At 53.1% G+C, this 16,646-nt stretch overlaps 5 protein-coding genes across 5 annotated transcripts; 3 read left to right on the top strand and 2 right to left on the bottom strand.

Annotated features, from left to right (window-relative positions):
* Positions 1-12: 12 nt before the first annotated feature.
* STEHIDRAFT_55379 (histidine biosynthesis trifunctional-protein) lies at positions 13-2,751 on the top strand (the record flags this gene model as incomplete). The annotated part of the gene is made up of 3 exons (XM_007302327.1): positions 13-2,010; positions 2,082-2,437; positions 2,526-2,751. 3 exons carry the CDS (start codon positions 13-15, stop codon positions 2,749-2,751), a joined length of 2,580 nt encoding a protein of 859 aa, XP_007302389.1.
* A 1,227-nt stretch (positions 2,752-3,978) lies between these two features.
* On the top strand, positions 3,979-8,398 carry STEHIDRAFT_155427 (argonaute-like protein; the record flags this gene model as incomplete). Its single annotated transcript, XM_007302702.1, has 27 exons — positions 3,979-4,216; positions 4,358-4,521; positions 4,578-4,652; positions 4,706-4,740; positions 4,798-4,861; positions 4,956-4,982; positions 5,045-5,122; positions 5,182-5,249; positions 5,304-5,631; positions 5,698-5,853; positions 5,914-6,048; positions 6,105-6,130; positions 6,193-6,400; positions 6,457-6,510; positions 6,564-6,619; positions 6,673-6,739; positions 6,798-6,826; positions 6,887-6,959; positions 7,027-7,045; positions 7,105-7,262; positions 7,344-7,428; positions 7,484-7,525; positions 7,588-7,605; positions 7,672-7,850; positions 7,923-7,993; positions 8,057-8,145; positions 8,220-8,398. The coding sequence occupies 27 exons, from the start codon at positions 3,979-3,981 to the stop codon at positions 8,396-8,398; spliced, it is 2,721 nt and encodes a 906-aa protein (XP_007302764.1).
* Positions 8,399-9,013: 615 nt separating this feature from the next.
* On the top strand, positions 9,014-13,664 carry STEHIDRAFT_120283 (beta-mannosidase). The gene is made up of 21 exons (XM_007302701.1): positions 9,014-9,302; positions 9,358-9,388; positions 9,480-9,598; positions 9,700-9,719; positions 9,788-9,887; positions 9,952-10,017; positions 10,075-10,094; positions 10,159-10,175; positions 10,229-10,563; positions 10,630-10,762; positions 10,822-10,858; positions 10,918-11,036; positions 11,090-11,136; positions 11,193-11,286; positions 11,362-11,376; positions 11,468-11,759; positions 11,853-11,927; positions 11,990-12,082; positions 12,158-12,275; positions 12,352-12,800; positions 12,998-13,664. The coding sequence occupies exons 1-21, from the start codon at positions 9,150-9,152 to the stop codon at positions 13,254-13,256; spliced, it is 2,592 nt and encodes an 863-aa protein (XP_007302763.1). The 5' UTR covers positions 9,014-9,149; the 3' UTR covers positions 13,257-13,664.
* Positions 13,665-13,746: 82 nt separating this feature from the next.
* On the bottom strand, positions 13,747-15,133 carry STEHIDRAFT_94975 (uncharacterized protein). Its single transcript, XM_007302700.1, has 5 exons — positions 15,025-15,133; positions 14,803-14,948; positions 14,560-14,744; positions 14,381-14,478; positions 13,747-14,302 (listed from the first exon to the last, which is right to left on the bottom strand). The coding sequence occupies exons 1-5, from the start codon at positions 15,080-15,082 to the stop codon at positions 14,211-14,213; spliced, it is 579 nt and encodes a 192-aa protein (XP_007302762.1). The 5' UTR covers positions 15,083-15,133; the 3' UTR covers positions 13,747-14,210.
* Positions 15,134-15,711: 578 nt separating this feature from the next.
* STEHIDRAFT_120280 (uncharacterized protein) lies at positions 15,712-16,352 on the bottom strand (the record flags this gene model as incomplete). Its single annotated transcript, XM_007302699.1, has 4 exons — positions 16,237-16,352; positions 15,934-16,143; positions 15,832-15,870; positions 15,712-15,764 (listed from the first exon to the last, which is right to left on the bottom strand). Coding segments are annotated over exons 1-2 (210 nt in total), but the record flags the coding sequence as incomplete, so codon positions are not given.
* Between the last annotated feature and the right edge of the window lie 294 nt (positions 16,353-16,646).

The raw sequence follows: 16,646 nt of genomic DNA, 5'->3' as shown, positions 1-16,646 counted from the left end.
AATCCTGGCAAGATGTCCGTCTTTCTGCCTCTCCTCGACAACGAAGCCGACGACGAGCTCGTCGCCGCGCTGTCCCGCATAGGCCCCGTCGCCATCCCTGGTCTGCCCAACACACCAGACGATGCCCACACGGAGTACACGAACCGGTACATCCTCCTCGACCACGATACGTCTGTTGACCTCGAGCAGCTCATCGCCTGGCTCGACCACGGCGCCCAAAAAGTGATCGTCCCACTCTCATGGGCGAGCGAACTCATAGGCCTCCTCCCCGCCTCTCGCATCCTGCTCCTCCTCGACGTCGCCTCCGCTAGCGCCGTCTCTGAAAAAGTACGGAACGGCGTCTCGGGCGTGCTCCTCAAATCGCCCTCGCTCGAACTCGACCTGATATCATCCATCTCCCGCTTCTTCACCGGTAAGGCCATCCATGTCCTCTCTATCTCTGCTGGCTTGCCTTCGCCGTCGACGATCAGGGGACTTAAAGGAGTGGGCGCGACGCTCGTCATTCCGTCAAGCCAACTCACGATTGGGCCGTCGGACGCCACACACTTGAATGTTGCCGATGCGTTCCTCGCACCCGTCACTTCAGACCGCCCAGACGGCCTCTTCCCCACCGTCGTCTCCTCGCACCTCCAAAGTGGCCGTTCTCTCGGCCTCGTCTATTCCTCAACCGAATCTGTCAAGGAGAGCATCATCACCGGTCGGGGAGTCTACCAGTCGCGCAAACACGGTCTATGGCGGAAGGGCGAGACGTCTGGGGCTACGCAGGACGTCGTGCGGATTCGGCTTGATTGCGATGAGGATTGTCTAGAGTTCAGCGTCGTGCAGCATGGAGCTGGATTCTGTCATTTGGAAAGGACGTCCTGTTTTGGGGAGATAGGCGGGCTGGCGGCGCTCGAGGAGACGTTGCGGTCGAGGAGGGCGGAGGCGCCCGAGGGATCGTATACGAGGAGGTTGTTCGAGGACGAGGGGTTGTTGAGGTCGAAGATCATGGAGGAGGCGGACGAGCTTTGTAGAGCGGAGACGAAGAAGGACGTCGCGTTCGAGGCGGCGGATCTCATTTATTTCGCGCTGACGAAGTGTGTCGCGGCGGGGGTAGGCATCGCGGATATCGAGAGCTCGTTGGAGGCGAAGGCGAGGAAAGTCACGCGTAGACCGGGGAACGCGAAGCCTCAGTTCTCTGCTGCTGCTGCGTCTACGTCTACTTCTACTTCTAACGCAGATAAACCACTCCCCGCACCTCCTGCAGCTACTGCTACCCCGCCTCAGGATCCCGACGCCCCGATACGCATGCGTTCCTACGACTTGTCCACCGTCACCCCCTCCGAACGCGTTCAACTCCTCCTCCGCCCCGTTCTCGCCTTCGACGAAATGATCGCCAAAGTGAAGCCCATCGTCGACAGCGTCCGTACCGGTGGCGACGCCGCCCTCCTCTCGCTGACCGCCAAATTCGACAAAGCGCAACTCGAATCGACCGTCCTCTTCCCCCCTTACCCGCCCGAAAGCATGGTGCTCGAGGATTCTGTGAGGCAGGCGATCGACGTCGCGTACGCTAATGTTTACAAGTTCCATGCGGCCCAGGCGGAGGACGCGGCGCTGGTTGTGGAGACGATGCCGGGTGTTGTGTGTTCGAGATTCGCGAGGCCGATCGCGAGGGTGGGGTTGTACGTCCCTGGGGGGACAGCGATCTTACCCTCCACGGCGCTCATGCTGGGTATCCCAGCCCAAGTGGCTGGATGTAAGGAGATCGTGCTCGCGACGCCGCCGAGGCCCGACGGGAGTATCTCTCCAGAGGTGATGTATGTCGCGCATTTGGTCGGGGCGTCGGCGGTGTTGAAGGCGGGCGGCGGACAGGCGGTGGCGGCGATGGCGTATGGGACGGAGACGGTGCCGAAGGTGGATAAGATTTTTGGGCCGGGGAATCAGTGGGTGACTGCGGCGAAGATGTTGGTGCAGAATGATACGGCGGCGTTGGTGTCGATCGATATGCCCGCTGGACCGTCTGAAGTCCTCGTCAGTCTCTCTCTCGCACCGGTCTTGGGTCCATCTATGTTGACCCTTTTTATTGATTTGCATACGTGTAGGTCATCGCGGATCACACCTGCAACCCCGCATTCGTCGCCGCCGACCTCCTCTCACAAGCCGAACACGGCATCGACTCCCAAGTCGTCCTCGTCTCCGTCTCTCTCCCTCCTTCAACCCTAGATGCAATCGAGCACGAAGTAGACGCACAGGCGCGCGCGCTGCCTAGGCTCGACATCATGCGGCAGTCCGTCGCGAAGTCGATCATCGTAAGGACGGAGAGCGTGGAGGAGGCGATGAAGTTCAGCAATGAGTATGCGCCGGAGCATTTGATTTTACATTTGGAGGGGGCGGGGGAGAGGGTGCGCATGGTGGAGAATGCGGGGAGTGTGTTTGTGGGGCCGTATTCGCCTGAGAGGTGCGTTTTTGCTTTTTCTTTTTCTTTTTTTTCTTTTCGTTTCGTTTCTATCTGTTTTTTTTGTGCTCATTCGTGCAAACACTTGTAGTTGTGGAGACTACGCCTCGGGAACGAATCATACCCTGCCCACGAACGGATACGCACGTCAATTCAGCGGCGTCAACACGCTCTCGTTCCAGAAACATATCACGTCGCAGGAGTTGACCGCGCAGGGGTTGAAGAACCTCGGACCGGTCGTCGCTACGCTGGCGGATTGTGAGGGACTGGGAGCGCATGCGAATGCGGTGAGGATTAGGCTCGCGGCGGGGATTTAGGGGTTGGAGGTAAGGGTGAAGTTAAGGAGAGGAGAGGAGAGGGATCAGAACACGAACCAAAAGACGAAAGCGACGGGACGGGTGCGAAGACAGAAGTGCGGAAAGGAATCCAAATTCGAAAGCGAAAGTCGAAGGCCGTTGTACGTGTTGAAGCTTGAAGTTGAACAAAAATGTTGTTGTGCGTATATGATGCCAGCCAGCCCAGTGTATGTAACCCCTACTCCTTATTATCTTGTTTGAATTATTTGCGTTCTTTTTTTGCTGCTGCTTGTTCTGTTTCGATTCAGCCGCCGCTCGTCGCTTTAAACGGTCATGCAAACGCAGTGGCACGTACAGTACAGAGACAGTCAAAAATAGACATATCTGCAATCTGTTATCGGGAGGTACTACCGCAGATCTGCGGCCTCAGGCTTGCCATCTTCATTCACCTTCATTTGTCTTTCCAAGTCCATTGTTTCGCTAATGGAAATTAACCCGAGGGCCATCACATCGCGAATCCGAGCTATATCAGTATAACAAAAGCAGCCCCTGTTGAAACAAAGCGTCTCGTCGTGATGGACACGTCACATCTCCTGGGGGACCTTTCAACCTGGTGGCACTGCCAAAGAAGGATGAAGAGAAGGCTGGTCGTGAATTCCATATTCGTAAAAAGGAACTCGAGAAGACTCGAGATCTAAGGGTGCGTACGTCCTGCAACCGCTTCGAACACTTTGCTGAAATCTATCAGCTGTTGATGCGTCGGTGGTTATCAGCGGTCAGATCGCCTCGCTATAACGGCATTTAAATTCACACCGAGCGGAGCTCTCAGGCGCACGAGAAGCACCTGAGAATTCTGGACCTACAAGTGACTCGGATGCTGTGACGGACTTTCTGCTGGACGACTCGGACTGGGCGCGATATTCGAGGAAGAGTAGGACGCTTTGTGATGAAGCAGATAGAAGAAAGGTGTGAAGGCCGGGCCGCGGAGCTTGAAGGTGGCCGAACAGCCGTCGCCCGTCAAAATGGGAACAAAGCGAAAGTGGCTCAAAGCAGACAACGACGCGTCAATCGAAGCACGGAACAGGGCCACGTGCATGGCGTTTGGACCTTCGACGCGTCTCGCGACGGAAGTATAAAGTTCGCGCGTCCTCTCTTCGTGCTCTCCCATTACTTTTCTCCCGTCCGCTCTTCTCTCCAGCCTATTCCACTCTCACACACCTTTCTCCTCCCTTATTCAACATCATATTCATGGCATCCCCTCTCAGTCTCCGCGGTCGAGGACGAGGACGAGGGGTTGGAGGGCCCGTGCGGGGTGGCGCGCCCCTGCGAGGTGGACCTCCCACAAATGGGACCTCACAGATCGCGTCGCACGTCGAAGCTATTGGAGTCAAGAGGCCTGGCTTTGGTGTACAGGGCAAGGTGATCGAGGTCAACACGAATCATTTTGCGTGTTCGATTCCGGAAGCTACGATTCACCATTACGACGGTTTGTCCCTTTCACTATTTGGTGTCATCCCTTTCATCCCTTTCTGACTCGAGTCGTTTTCATCTCGCTTCGCTGCGAATAGTCGGTCAGTGTTCTCTCCATTCTCTTTCTTTCTGGGGTTGAGATTGAACGTTGTCGCAGTCATCTCCCCTTCCGAGAAGGTTCTACCCGCCGCTCTCAATTTCGAGATCATCAAAACTTTGCAGACCGTCATCGCCCCGAACGTATTCACTCCCCACGGTGTCTACGATGGCCGCAAGAACATGTTCTCGACTAGCAGATTCTCGTTTGGGGCCACTGGGGAGGTTAGTTCAATCGGTTCCCCTTCCTTTCTTCCGTATCCTCAATATTGTGGCTCCAGTTCGCAGTGTGTCTCGCCACTCGGACTGCTCAGCCACCCCCGTCCACGGGAGGCAAGGGCCCAACTGTTTACAAGGTAGGTTATGCCTCGTAGCTCGGTTGTTTGTTCGTCACTCATGTCTTTTGTAGATCAGGCTCACCCATGTCGCCGAGATCAACCCAGAGTGAGTGTCTTGAGACGGTCACAAGAGTCGTTTGCCTATTGCTTATCATATTCCTAGGACGTTGTCGCGCTTCCTTCGTGGTCAGCAAACGCACGACAACGATGTTCTCACTGCTATCACGGTCTGTCCTAACATTCTACATCATCACTTCCTTTGTTCTGACATTCTACATATTTGCTTCCTTTGTCCTTATGTCTCTCCCGTGAACGCTCTAGGCCTTGAACGTCGCGGTGCGCATGGAGGTACGCTCTATACTCTACATCTTCATAAGCATGATCCATCCTCAATATTGGTGACGCGCCAGCCGAACCTCACGTATCCGTTCAATATCCGGTCCTTCTACACTCCGGACGAGACGCGAGACATTGGTGGTGGTATCATTGTACGTCTCTCTGCGATACTCTCGTCGATGTTAGCGTCGAATCTAATCGCATTTCACAGCTTTGGAGAGGGTACTTCCAGTCGGTTCGCCCGTCGATCGGCAGGATGCTCATCAACGTCGATATAAGGTAAAAAAAAACCTTTATATTTGTGTGACCAACGGTACTGAATATTATGGTCAGTACGGGCGCTTTCTATGCAGCCGGGTCATTTCTAGCCCTTTGCGTCGAGTCCTACAAACAGGACGGACGACCGAACGACCTTTCCCCGAGACACAACCAACAATTTACTGATCGCAATCGGTTGCAGCTCCAGCGGTTCGTCACAGGCATAAAGATCACCACCAAGTACGGCAAACCCGGAGGCCCGTCTCGAATGGTCCGCAAACTCTCGCGCGATGGTGCAAATGATATGAAGTTCATGAGCAGTGATGGAGAAATGACGGTTGCTGCGTACTTTAAGAAACTCCTCAATCGGCCTCTTCAGTACCCCGATGTCGTATGCGCTGAGGTACGCTCTTCCTAAGCTCCTTTTCCCGTCTCTATTAGTTTCGCCAGGACTTATTTCTTGCTTCAGTTGAGCTCTGGCGCGCTCATCCCGCTGGAGTTGTGTGATGTCCCTCCCGGTCAGATCATCAAGAAACAAATTCCTGCCTCCAAGACAAAGAGTGTCTTGGAGTTCGCAACCCAACGTCCTCAGCAACGCTTGCAGAGCATCAGCAACGGGCTTGGGGTGAGCCTTTGTCTATATTCCGCTCGTGTTAGCCAGTAGTGCTTACAATGTGCTTTCCAGGTCCTTGCCTACGGCCAATCCGAATACGTTCGCCAGTTCGGTATGACGGTGACCCCGCAGATCGAGTCCATCAAGGCTCGCGTTCTTCAGCCTCCAAGGCTCAAGTATGGTGAAAAGAGCAAGCAACCCTTGATCGTGAGTCTCTACCGTGTTCTGGACTCGAATCGTTACTGATATCATTCTTTCCCTAGACACCAAATAACGGTGGTTGGAACATGTGGGTGTTCGCGTTCCATTGTGGCGTTTTCTTCGTAGGCTGATAAAAAAAAAATTAAACAGGATAGACAAGAAGGTGTACAAGCCTGGGGTTGTAGTCGATCGTTGGGTGGTAGTCATCTACGAGAGGGAGCAAAGATTCAATATGCAGGCCGTAGAGGACATGATTGCTGGCTTCACCTCCGCGTGCAATGCTTTGGGGGTGTTCATGGCCAAGCGGCCCGTTGATATCAGGTATTGTCCTGCTCTTCAGGTTACGGAACAGGTTCAGGTATTTGTGTTCCTTTTTCTCGTCATCATTCCAGTATGCTGAGGCCGTTTTGTTAGGCTCTCAAAGCCTCGGGGGCGGCCTGTTTCCAGAAGACTAAGCAGCATCCTCAGGTAGAGTTTCCCTTCAGCCTATGAGGTCGTATTCAGTCCTGACCATCTCTCAGCTCATAATTGTCGTATTGCCCGAGGTAGGCAACGACATATACACTGCCGTCAAACAGTGCGTCCCTTTCTTATATAAAACAGTTCGTCTTTAACCCGCTCGTGGTGCAGCTTTGGAGATATCTCGGCTGGCGTAGCCACGCAGTGTATGAAGAGTGCGAAGTGCTTCCGGGCAAATGTACGTGCCTCATCCTCTCAAGATCCTCAACATGTACTCACGATCATACGATCAATAGCATCAGTACTACAGCAACGTGATCCTCAAGTAAGTTCGAATCGAAGGGCAAAACTCACATAGGCGAATTGACTGTCTTTGGCTTTTCAGGTTGAATGCCAAGCTCGGGGGCATCAACACCATTCCTGACCCTCGGTCGGTTGTCGACCTTTCCGACCCTAACGTACGTCCACCTGTTTGTCCGTGTTTGATTCTATCTTATATACCTCGTTTCATCATCGATTCCACAGATGCCCACCATCGTGATGGGTGCGTATATATCTTATTTTGTTCACTACAAAGTACAACGCTGAGACTGTATGGCGCAGGTGTCGATGCTATGCACCCCGCTCCTGGCTCGGACGGTCGACCGTCGTTCACCGCAGTGGTCGGAAACATCGACAGTGACACAGCCAAGTACGTGGCGACCATCGACGTTCAGGCTTCGCGTGAGGAGATCGTCCTGTCCATGCAGAGGATGGTAAAGGTATGTTCCAGTCCCACATTGTTAGGGTTCGAAATTTCGAATCTGACTACATCCATGACGTGTCATTCTTTCTACCATCAGGAAATTTTGGAAAAGTACATGGCGTACCGCAAGGTCGTTGAGAAGAAAGCCAACCCTGCTCCGAAGCGAATTATTCTCTACCGCGGTAAGAAAATGATGAAGCATTGCGTACCTTATTTGTACTTACCTATATTTTCTAGACGGAGTCTCAGAGGGACAGTTCAAACATGTCCTCGACCGCGGTAAGTCGACGACGACGTGTCTTCCTTGACCCATTACTGACTCCCCCCCAATTTTTCCACAGAGCTCCCCCTCATCAAAGGTGTGTAGTTTTGTTTTAGGACTGCGGGCCTTCCTCGGGCCACACTTACATCGTAATATATTTTAGCTGCTTGCGCGGAGCTCAAGATCAACCCCAAGATCACGATTGTCGTCGTCGGCAAGCGCCACCATGTCAGGTTCTTCCCGAAGAACCCGGCTGATGGCGACAAGAGTGGGAACTGCCCTGCTGGGCTTGTAGTGGACCAGGCGGTCACCAACCCTGTCGAGTTCGATTTCTACCTTCAGGTAAGCATATTAGCTTTTCTCCTCTCCTTTCCAGGTACGTTGCTGACGATTACCTGTATTTGCTTCATTCAGTCGCACGGCGGTCTGTTGGGTACGAGCAGGCCATCGCACTACAACGTCCTTCATGATGAGAACAATTTCACGTCTGTAACCCTCTCTGTCAGATTACCTAGAAAGTTTCTCATGCGAGCTTTTTAATTCAACAGTGCCGACGGTATTCAGTCCCTGAGTTTTGCCCTCTGCCATGTCTATGCGAGGGCGACCCGTTCCGTGTCTATTCCGGCACCCGTCTACTGTGAGCATTCCCAGAATCTGATTTCTTCTTATTTTTGACATTGCTCATTCACCACGGTATTCCTCCAACGCTAGACGCCGACATCGTTTGCTCTCGCGCGAAGCACCACTACGATCCTCAGCAGGGTTTGGACTTCTCCGGTGGGTCCGACTCGCTGGGGGACATCGACCAGCAGAACTCGATGGTCCAGCAATACCGTGCGGCATTCAAGCCGTTGCATGCAAACACGGGCAAGGTCATGTACTTCTGTTGATTCAGGTGTTGTGCCAGTGTGGCTGCTGCTGTGAACTCGTGCCTTTCTTTCTCGTCTCCATTTCTGCATCTGTACAATGTTTCCGTCGTCTTCCATCTATGCTAACCAACCTCGCCATTCCATCTCCTCGTCATCTACCACAATCACTCAATATAAATACTTCCCGTGTTACTGTATCCCTGCCCAATCTGAATGCCGTCGTATGTACCATATATTGTCCGTTTGTAGCCGTCTAGAATTTCCATGATCCATTACCTACTTCGCTCGCCGAAGTACTTACGCATGCCCCCAATTGTTATACCAATGTTCTGCACAATGCCGTGACTCGAATGCTCCCAATTTCGACATATCACCTATGTGTTGTATCGTGTTCCTGTCAGTGTCACTGAAGTTGGTTCGGATGAGGGTGCCACAGGGGTTATCTCAGCGGGCCGCTTCCGTGTGGCGCATCTCAACCGGTTTTTGCAACCCGGAGCAAGGTCGGAAGATTCCTCGAGGACGTGCTCTGCACACCTGACAATCTAAAAGTACCTCCTGTCTAATCTTCGACACGAATGGCATATAAAAGGGTGTACCATATAACGTTCGATTCCGATCCTCTTGCTCGCTCACGCCCTCTCGTACAACTTTCATTGGCGCGACTTGAAGTCTTCCTGTAGAAAGACGTCATATCCTACAGTCTCTTCGATAACGCGGTTGCGCCCAGGTTATCTTCTACCATAAGCCAGACCGAATCTAGTCTCTGTCAAGGATGACTAGCTCAGTCCGTACTCTGAACGACGGCTGGTCGTTCACACAGGTGGGAGGTGGGGAGGGTACTAAGAACGGCGAATGGTTGGCTGTCTCTGAGTTCCCGACGACGGTTCATGTGGAGTTGTTGAAGCTGAAGAGGATCCCTGACCCGGTGAGTTAGCGCACTTATTGTCTTGGCGTAGATTGTTGACAAAACCGTGATGTAGTTCGTCGGGCTACATGAGTGGGACCTGCAATGTGAGTGGATTTATCGTTGTTGGCCTGTTGGCCGTCCTAGTGAGGTAAGATGGCTGATCGACCCGCGTTAAATGGGTTATGCCGATGACAGGGATCGGAGAGGTCGAATGGGCCTTCAAGTGCTCCTTCTCCGTCTCTGAGCAAGAGCTCGCTCTGCCGAACGTCGATCTCGTCTTTGATGGCCTCGACACTTTTGCTACCGTCGTCTTGGTAGGCCTATAGCACTTTTACGCTTCCCCTACTGTCAACTATCGCATCCTCGTTTTCTCTTTCCACGGAGAAGGAGTCTCACGCGCTTTTATTATGGACAGAATGGGAAGAAGATCCTCGAGTGAGTGATATCCTTTTCAGAGCGTCATGTTCATACTAAGATTGGGTGTGGGGTGATGACTTCCATAGCACAGAGAATCAATTCGTCCAGTACCGGGCTGCTGTGAAGGAACATCTCAAAGTCGGGGCGAACGAACTCCTGCTGACGTTTGACAGCGCCTTCTTGAAGGTAACGTCCCTACTTCTATCAGTTTACACTCTTGGCAGTTCTGAGCAGGACTCGTCGACTGTAGGGACGTGCGTTGGAGGAGGAACATGGAAAGCTCGAGTTATGGAATGGTGACTCGAGCCGTTTGCACGTGAGTCTCAGGACGCGTCCGAGAAAATGTTTGCTAAATCCAAGGAATGGATACTAGGTTCGGAAGGCTCAGTATAAGTAAGAACATCGATGCCCCCTGACTATCATCACACATTGCTAAAGAAACCCACTGTGTTTCTAGCTATGGTTGGGACTGGGGTATGCGCGCAGTCACCTTATTCGTTGCTCTCGCTGACTATAATATTCACCAGGTCCCATCCTGATGACCGCTGGTCCATGGCGCCCTGTCCACCTGCACTCTTATGCAACACGAATCAAGGACATCCGTATATCTTCAAATGTCAACTCCGACTTGGCTGTCGATCTCGATGTCAGCATTTCGCTCGATACCCCATTCTCTGGGGCGGCGGACATCGTACTACTAGACGAGTCTGGAAAGGTTGTAGTGAAAAAGGACGATGTGGATCTAGGTAACGGAGACATCAAAGAGCACTTCCATCTGGAGAAGGAGGAAGTGGAGCTTTGGTATCCCGTGGGGTATGGCAAGCAACCGCTTTACTCAGTCAGAGTGCAGATCAAGGACGCGGTATGTCCTCTATCCACAAATCGAGGTTCTTCATAGACGGTGCTCACGTTCGGCTGCGGATCCTAGCACGGGCAAGTGACGGCAGCCCAGACACAGAAGATCGGCTTCCGTCGTGCGTTGGTGGTGCAAGAGCCACTTGCCGACCAGGAAGGCCTTACATTCCTCTTCGAGATCAATAATATCAGAATATTCTGTGGAGGTACGCGTTCGTTGCTAGTCACCCACAGTGCCAGAGATATTCAGACTACTTCGCTGCAGGTTCGAATTGGATACCGGCAGATAGTTTCCTGACGACGTGCGCGAGGACTTTGTCTACCGCATCCTGTTTTAGATGCTAACGCTCCCGCACTGCAGCATGACGCCTGAGCGATACCGCGCTTGGCTCCAACTGCTCGTGGACGGGAATCAAAATATGATCCGTGTGTGGGGTGGTGGGATCTACGAGGCCGACGCTTTCTATGAGATCTGTGACGGTGAGTGTTCCACGTTATTATTAGCCAGACATTTCGTTGACTTCGTTACCTAGAGCTTGGGATCCTTGTCTGGCAGGACTTCGCCTTTGGCTGTGGCCAAGTGTGTTTTCGCAGTTACTTGACGCTACACAGCCATACTGACAGATCGCGGCTTAGTATCCGGCGTACAATTCTTTCCTTGAGAACATCACTGTCGAGGCGGAACAGAACGTCAAGAGACTGAGACATCACCCGTCAGTCGTTATCTTCGGTACGTAGCGCCTCTGCCTTCGTCAATGCCCTCGGGGCCACTCACTCACCGTCCGGTGCTTCAATCGTTCCTTAGCGGGTAACAATGAAGGCAAGCAGTCTTTCACTTCCGCTTCATTTTCGCGCCTTATCTCTCATACACACCGTGGCTTGACGTCGCGCTCCACTGAAACTTCATGTAGACTATCAGCTCGCCGAATCCTCTCACCTCGAGCTGGATTACTCCGACGAGAAATCTGATTTCCGCAAGACGAACTTCCCAGCGCGGCATATCTATGAACGGGTCCTGCCGTCCATCGTGGAGAAACATTCCGACATCCATTACCATCGCAGCTCGCCGTACAGTGGGAGTGGCAAGCCGACGACGGACCAGAGATACGGGGATCTGCACCAGTGGAACGTCTGGCATGGGTCGCAGGAACCATGGCATAACTGGGATATCCTCGCGGGACGATTCGTTTCCGAATTCGGGATGTGCGTTTGTTCTATTCTGTTCTCGGAGACGTCCCGAACCCCTACGAACATATGTATTGATGCATCTTCCGGCACCGCCATTGTCTGCCGCAGGGAAGCGTATCCTGACATCCGGACGGTCGATTATTGGGTTGGCGACGACAAGTCCCAACGGTTCCCGCAGTCGCGGTACGTGCCCGATTCACTGGGTATCCCCCCTTATTTCCCGTCCCTGATCTTCGCAATGACAGAGTGACCGTGAACCACAACAAGGCATCTGGCTTTGAACGCCGTTTGGAATTATACCTCGTGGAGAATTTCAAGCATGCTTTTGACATGGAGAGGTCCGTTCACGGTCTTATTCTTATTATCGTTGTCGTGCGACGTGATTGATCGGTCTGATAATTCGATTCGTTAAGTTATGTCTACTACACGCAGATAATGCAGGCCGAGACGCTGGCAGCAGCATACAGATTATGGAGACGAAACTGGAAGGGAAGAGGAAGGGAATACACAGCTGGTGCGCTCGTCTGGCAGGTAAGCACTCATGCATATGCCCTATACAGTCCGTAATCCGTTCATCACCGGCTGAACTCCGCGCATTCGTACATAGATCAACGACTGTTGGCCAGTCACCTCCTGGGCCATCGTAGACTACTTCCTCCGCCCCAAACCAGCCTACTTCTCCATCGCGCGCGAGCTCCTCCCCTACACCGTCGGCATGACGCGCAAAGACCACAAAACCTACGCCGACACTCCGAATCACACCGCAGCGTTCTTCACCATCCGCTCCGTCCTCGAAATCTGGGCGACCAACAGCACACTCGCCGCCAAACAAGTCACCCTCCAAGTCACGTCGTTCGACCTGGATGAGACAGCGTGGCGCGATGGGTGGGAGATGGAGATCACGCTCGAGCCCAACGCGTGTACGGAGGTCTGGAAGGGTGATGTGCCCGGCCAGGGTGTGAGGACGAAGGAGAGCGAGGTTCCAAGGCCGATTATCGTGAGCGCGAGGTTGATGGATCCACAGAGCGGTGTCGTCCTGAGCAGATACTCGAACTGGTAAGCACGTTGTCTAAGTGTGTCCGAATCTGCCACCGCCATTGCCATCGCGCCCGTTCCCAGACGTAGCCGCGATCGAAAACGCTGCGCGGATCACTGTGTTTTCTCCTCCTCACCTGCCTTCCTTTTTCGTTCTTCCCTTTGTTGACCGTCTGATTGTCTGATTATCTCTTATCGTCCCGCACAAAAAAAAACAGGCCAGAACCCTTCAAATACCTCACCTTCCCGCCCGTCTCAGACCTAGGCCTCACCATCACTCCCCAGCAGGACGGCGAGTCTCTCTGTCTATCGACTGAGAGGCCCATCAAGGGAATCGTGCTCGACGTCGAGGGCGAGGCGGTCAAATGGAGCGACCAGGCTATCGACCTCGTTCCGGGAGATGACCAGATTATCAGGGCGGTGGGGTTGGGTGGGAGGAAGGTCAAGGCGCGGTTCCTCGGAGATGGGAGTGCTTGAAGCTTGAACTGCGAGATGCGAGAACCGAGAAGCTAGAAGCCAGAAGAAAAAAAAGGTGGGTGGCGGTGAGCGTGTGGGCGTATGTGGGCGTTAAAGGGTTAGAGGTTAGGTTATCTGGGCTGGCATCGATCGTGTATCTTGTAAGGCTGTAAGCTTAAGGGTCGAGGGGGTCGAGGGAGAGAGATAGAGATAGAAGGAACGGCTGGCTATGCTATGAAGTAACGCGCGAATTGTGATGAGACGAGAAGCCGTTTGTGAATGTGAAAGAGGATCAGATATAGCCAAGACGGCATAATTTCTGGTTTGGTTTGGTTTGGTGTAGTGATATGATGATGACGATGATGATGATTGATGGTGGTTGGTGGTTGGTTGGTGGTGCTGTTGAGTACACATATACCCATAAATAAGTGTGAGGCGGCCGCGTTGTGACTAGAGGTGACAGTAGTGACAGACGCCGTGTTATAATTCGTCGATAGGGAGGACTTGAACGAGGACATTGCATCACCGCGGCTTGTCCATTGTCAACACGTTGTGCTTGCAGGCGTTCCACGTTCATATTGCGGTCGCACACACCACGGCGAGGCAGCGTTCGAGGCTCGATGCGGAAATGCAGGCAGAGACGGAGACGGAAGGAGATATTACGAGCCGCCGGGGAGGGAGTACTGTATGAGTAAAGGTTACAAGATATACACGGGACGAAAGAGAATTGGGCGACGAAAACAACAAACGAAGAAGGTGATAGTCTAGGGAGGCAACAAAAGCCGCGACAATGCGAGTCCGCGCGACGATAAGTGAGCAGAAGGAGAAGAAAGGATAAAGGAAATACTAAAACGAAGATCCCAAAAAAAGAGGGGGTAGTTTGTATAGGGAGACATATATCGGAGGAGGCGGGAGGCGAGAGACGGATGACTTTGCAAAAAGGAAGAAACGACAGTCCAGAGCGGGAAACTTTCGTCACTGAATCGAACATCGGCTCACTGGAGGCTCGTCCTGGCTGTGTGGCGCGTTCCGCTCGATTTCGCCCAAACATGTTTCGAAGACTTTGGCTGTAACGAATGAAACGATAACGCGAAGGTGGCCGTAAGCGACATGAGAGATTGTAGATGAATGGGGATTACACTGACCGACGTTGATGTTATTCTTCGCGCTGGTCTCCACCCATGCTGCGTGGATCTCATTGGCGAGTGCCTGTCCTTCCTTGGGGTCCACCTGTCTGCTGATTCTATGAGGTTGGAATCATGAAGACGGTTTGGGAAGGCGCGGTCGATAGCCCGCTCCGACGTCGACTGCATGAGATGCTTACCGTTGTTGGAGGTCCGTCTTTGAACCGACGATAACGCACGGAATCTCCTTGATTCCACAAAAGTTGATGATCTTGTCGTATATGATCTGGATCATGTCGAACGAATTCCGCGAGGTGACGGAGTACACGAGGACGAAGCCGTGGATACCGATAGCATGCTTAGAATTGAGAATCGAGTATTCGTCCTGTAAATTGGGGATTATGGTGAGTTGACATCGGGCGTGTGAGTCCGAAGGAGGGCACACTCGCCTGGCCAGCGGTGTCGATGATGTCGCAGTCGTACTCGACGCCCTTGAAGTTTATGCTCTTCGAGAAGGTGCTCTCGATGGTGGGATAATACGACTCGACGAATTCGTTTTCGATAAATTGGACGACGAGCGAGGATTTGCCTGGGTAAACGCGAGCGTGTTGTGAGAACGGTTGTAATGCTCAGGAAGGATGACGTAGTGGACGAAGCGTACGAACCGACCGAGCGCGAGCCGAGGACGGCAATCTTTCTTTTTTTGAGGATGTCGCCGGGCATTTGTGAAGTCGCGGGGCGTGGAAGGAGAGAGGAAGGAAGGGAAGGGAGGGCGAGGGGCGGCGGATGCAGCAGTGGCGGTTATAAGCTGAGCGTGAGCAGTGTTATGGTGATCGGTTCGACCGACTTCAATTCGAATTACTGGGCCCGCGCCCGGGCCAGCTTACCCCCCCGCCTACTCAAATTCTGCCTTCCCGCAGCAACGTTCACTTCTTTCATTACACCCGCCGGTTTCCCCGTATCCTCCAGCTTTTCTCCATACCCATAAAATTGTTTACAGCATTCCTGCGCCATCCACCCCACCCGCCACCACACCCCGGTCCGGGCTCGCCGGCCTCCATCCACCCCTCCATCCCATCTGGCCAGACGCCCACAAATACGTCCTCGACACGATCACTTTATTCACCGGAATTTCAGCCCACGAGACAGCCCTGCTTCATTTAATAACCCGCCACATCACTCCCACCGACGACGCTCCAACCTTCCTCAACCGGTCGCTCACTAGTGTCATCTGAGTGCCTCTTTACTGTCTGATTCCATCGATAATTTCACGCCCGAGCGCGTACAGTGCTAGCACTACCTAATAATCGGATTTAGAATCACCTGGCCCCTTCGCCCCATCTCTCCATCGGTCCACGCTTTCTCTTCCTGGAACTCGGCATTCGTTTTTCCTTTGCCGTCCTCGCTGCGCCCTCGTCGCTCGATGAGCCCACTCTCAGCATGTGACGGACGACGACTAATATTTGACTCACCATACCACTATTCTATCGCCATCTTCCCTCCACTCGTTTCTGTTCGATGCGTGATTGAAAACCATCAGTACGTACCGGAGTGCCAGTGCCTTGCCTTCTTACCAACGGCCGTTGTCGTCGACCAATCTTTCATTTTCGCCGTTCCCCACGAGACCTGCACAAGCCAACGACCACACGGAACTTCGTCCAATTGTCCAATGAATGGCCAGTAGCACGAGATCCGGTCGGCTACGCTGTGTCCCTCGATTCACGGTACTCCTGTCGACACTCGAGCTTGTTGCATCGTAGATCTCAAAGCGTACGCCCTGAGGCCTGAGGAAACAGCAAGGGGAATTATTGAATATTGAATATTCGAGTATCACAAGTGAAATGCAACAACGTTAAGAGCAGTTTGACTCCACCTACATATGTAACTTAACTCTGGATCCGCCCGAGCAATGAGCAATGCACCTGAAAAATGGACAACAAGGACAGCTAGAAATGTTGCCGCCGGCGGTGGGCCCGCCGTGCCAACATGTCCAAGAACGAATCCGAATCCCAAGTCCCGAGCTGTCTCAGGTCGCGAAGGGCACGCCAACGTTGCATTGCCGCGCGGAGACCAAGTATGACTGGATGAGACTGGATGACGATACATCACCTTTCGGTCCCCCCTGGTGCCGACGTCGGAAGAAGTATGAATGACGATAGCATATTCCGACGAAGCACCGGCCATACCTAAAGGTGAGCCCTTGCCTGCCACCCTCGAGCGAATAGAGCTGTGCGCAAGGACAAAGAAAGCAGAGTTGGCCATGGGTGGCGCCGGAGCGTAAGTATTT

The sequence above is a fragment of the Stereum hirsutum genome (assembly GCF_000264905.1).
Source record: "Stereum hirsutum FP-91666 SS1 unplaced genomic scaffold STEHIscaffold_5, whole genome shotgun sequence".
Taxonomy (NCBI): domain Eukaryota; kingdom Fungi; phylum Basidiomycota; class Agaricomycetes; order Russulales; family Stereaceae; genus Stereum; species Stereum hirsutum.
Note: the sequence above shows the minus strand (reverse complement) of the source record. Positions and strands in the feature narration are given on the sequence as shown.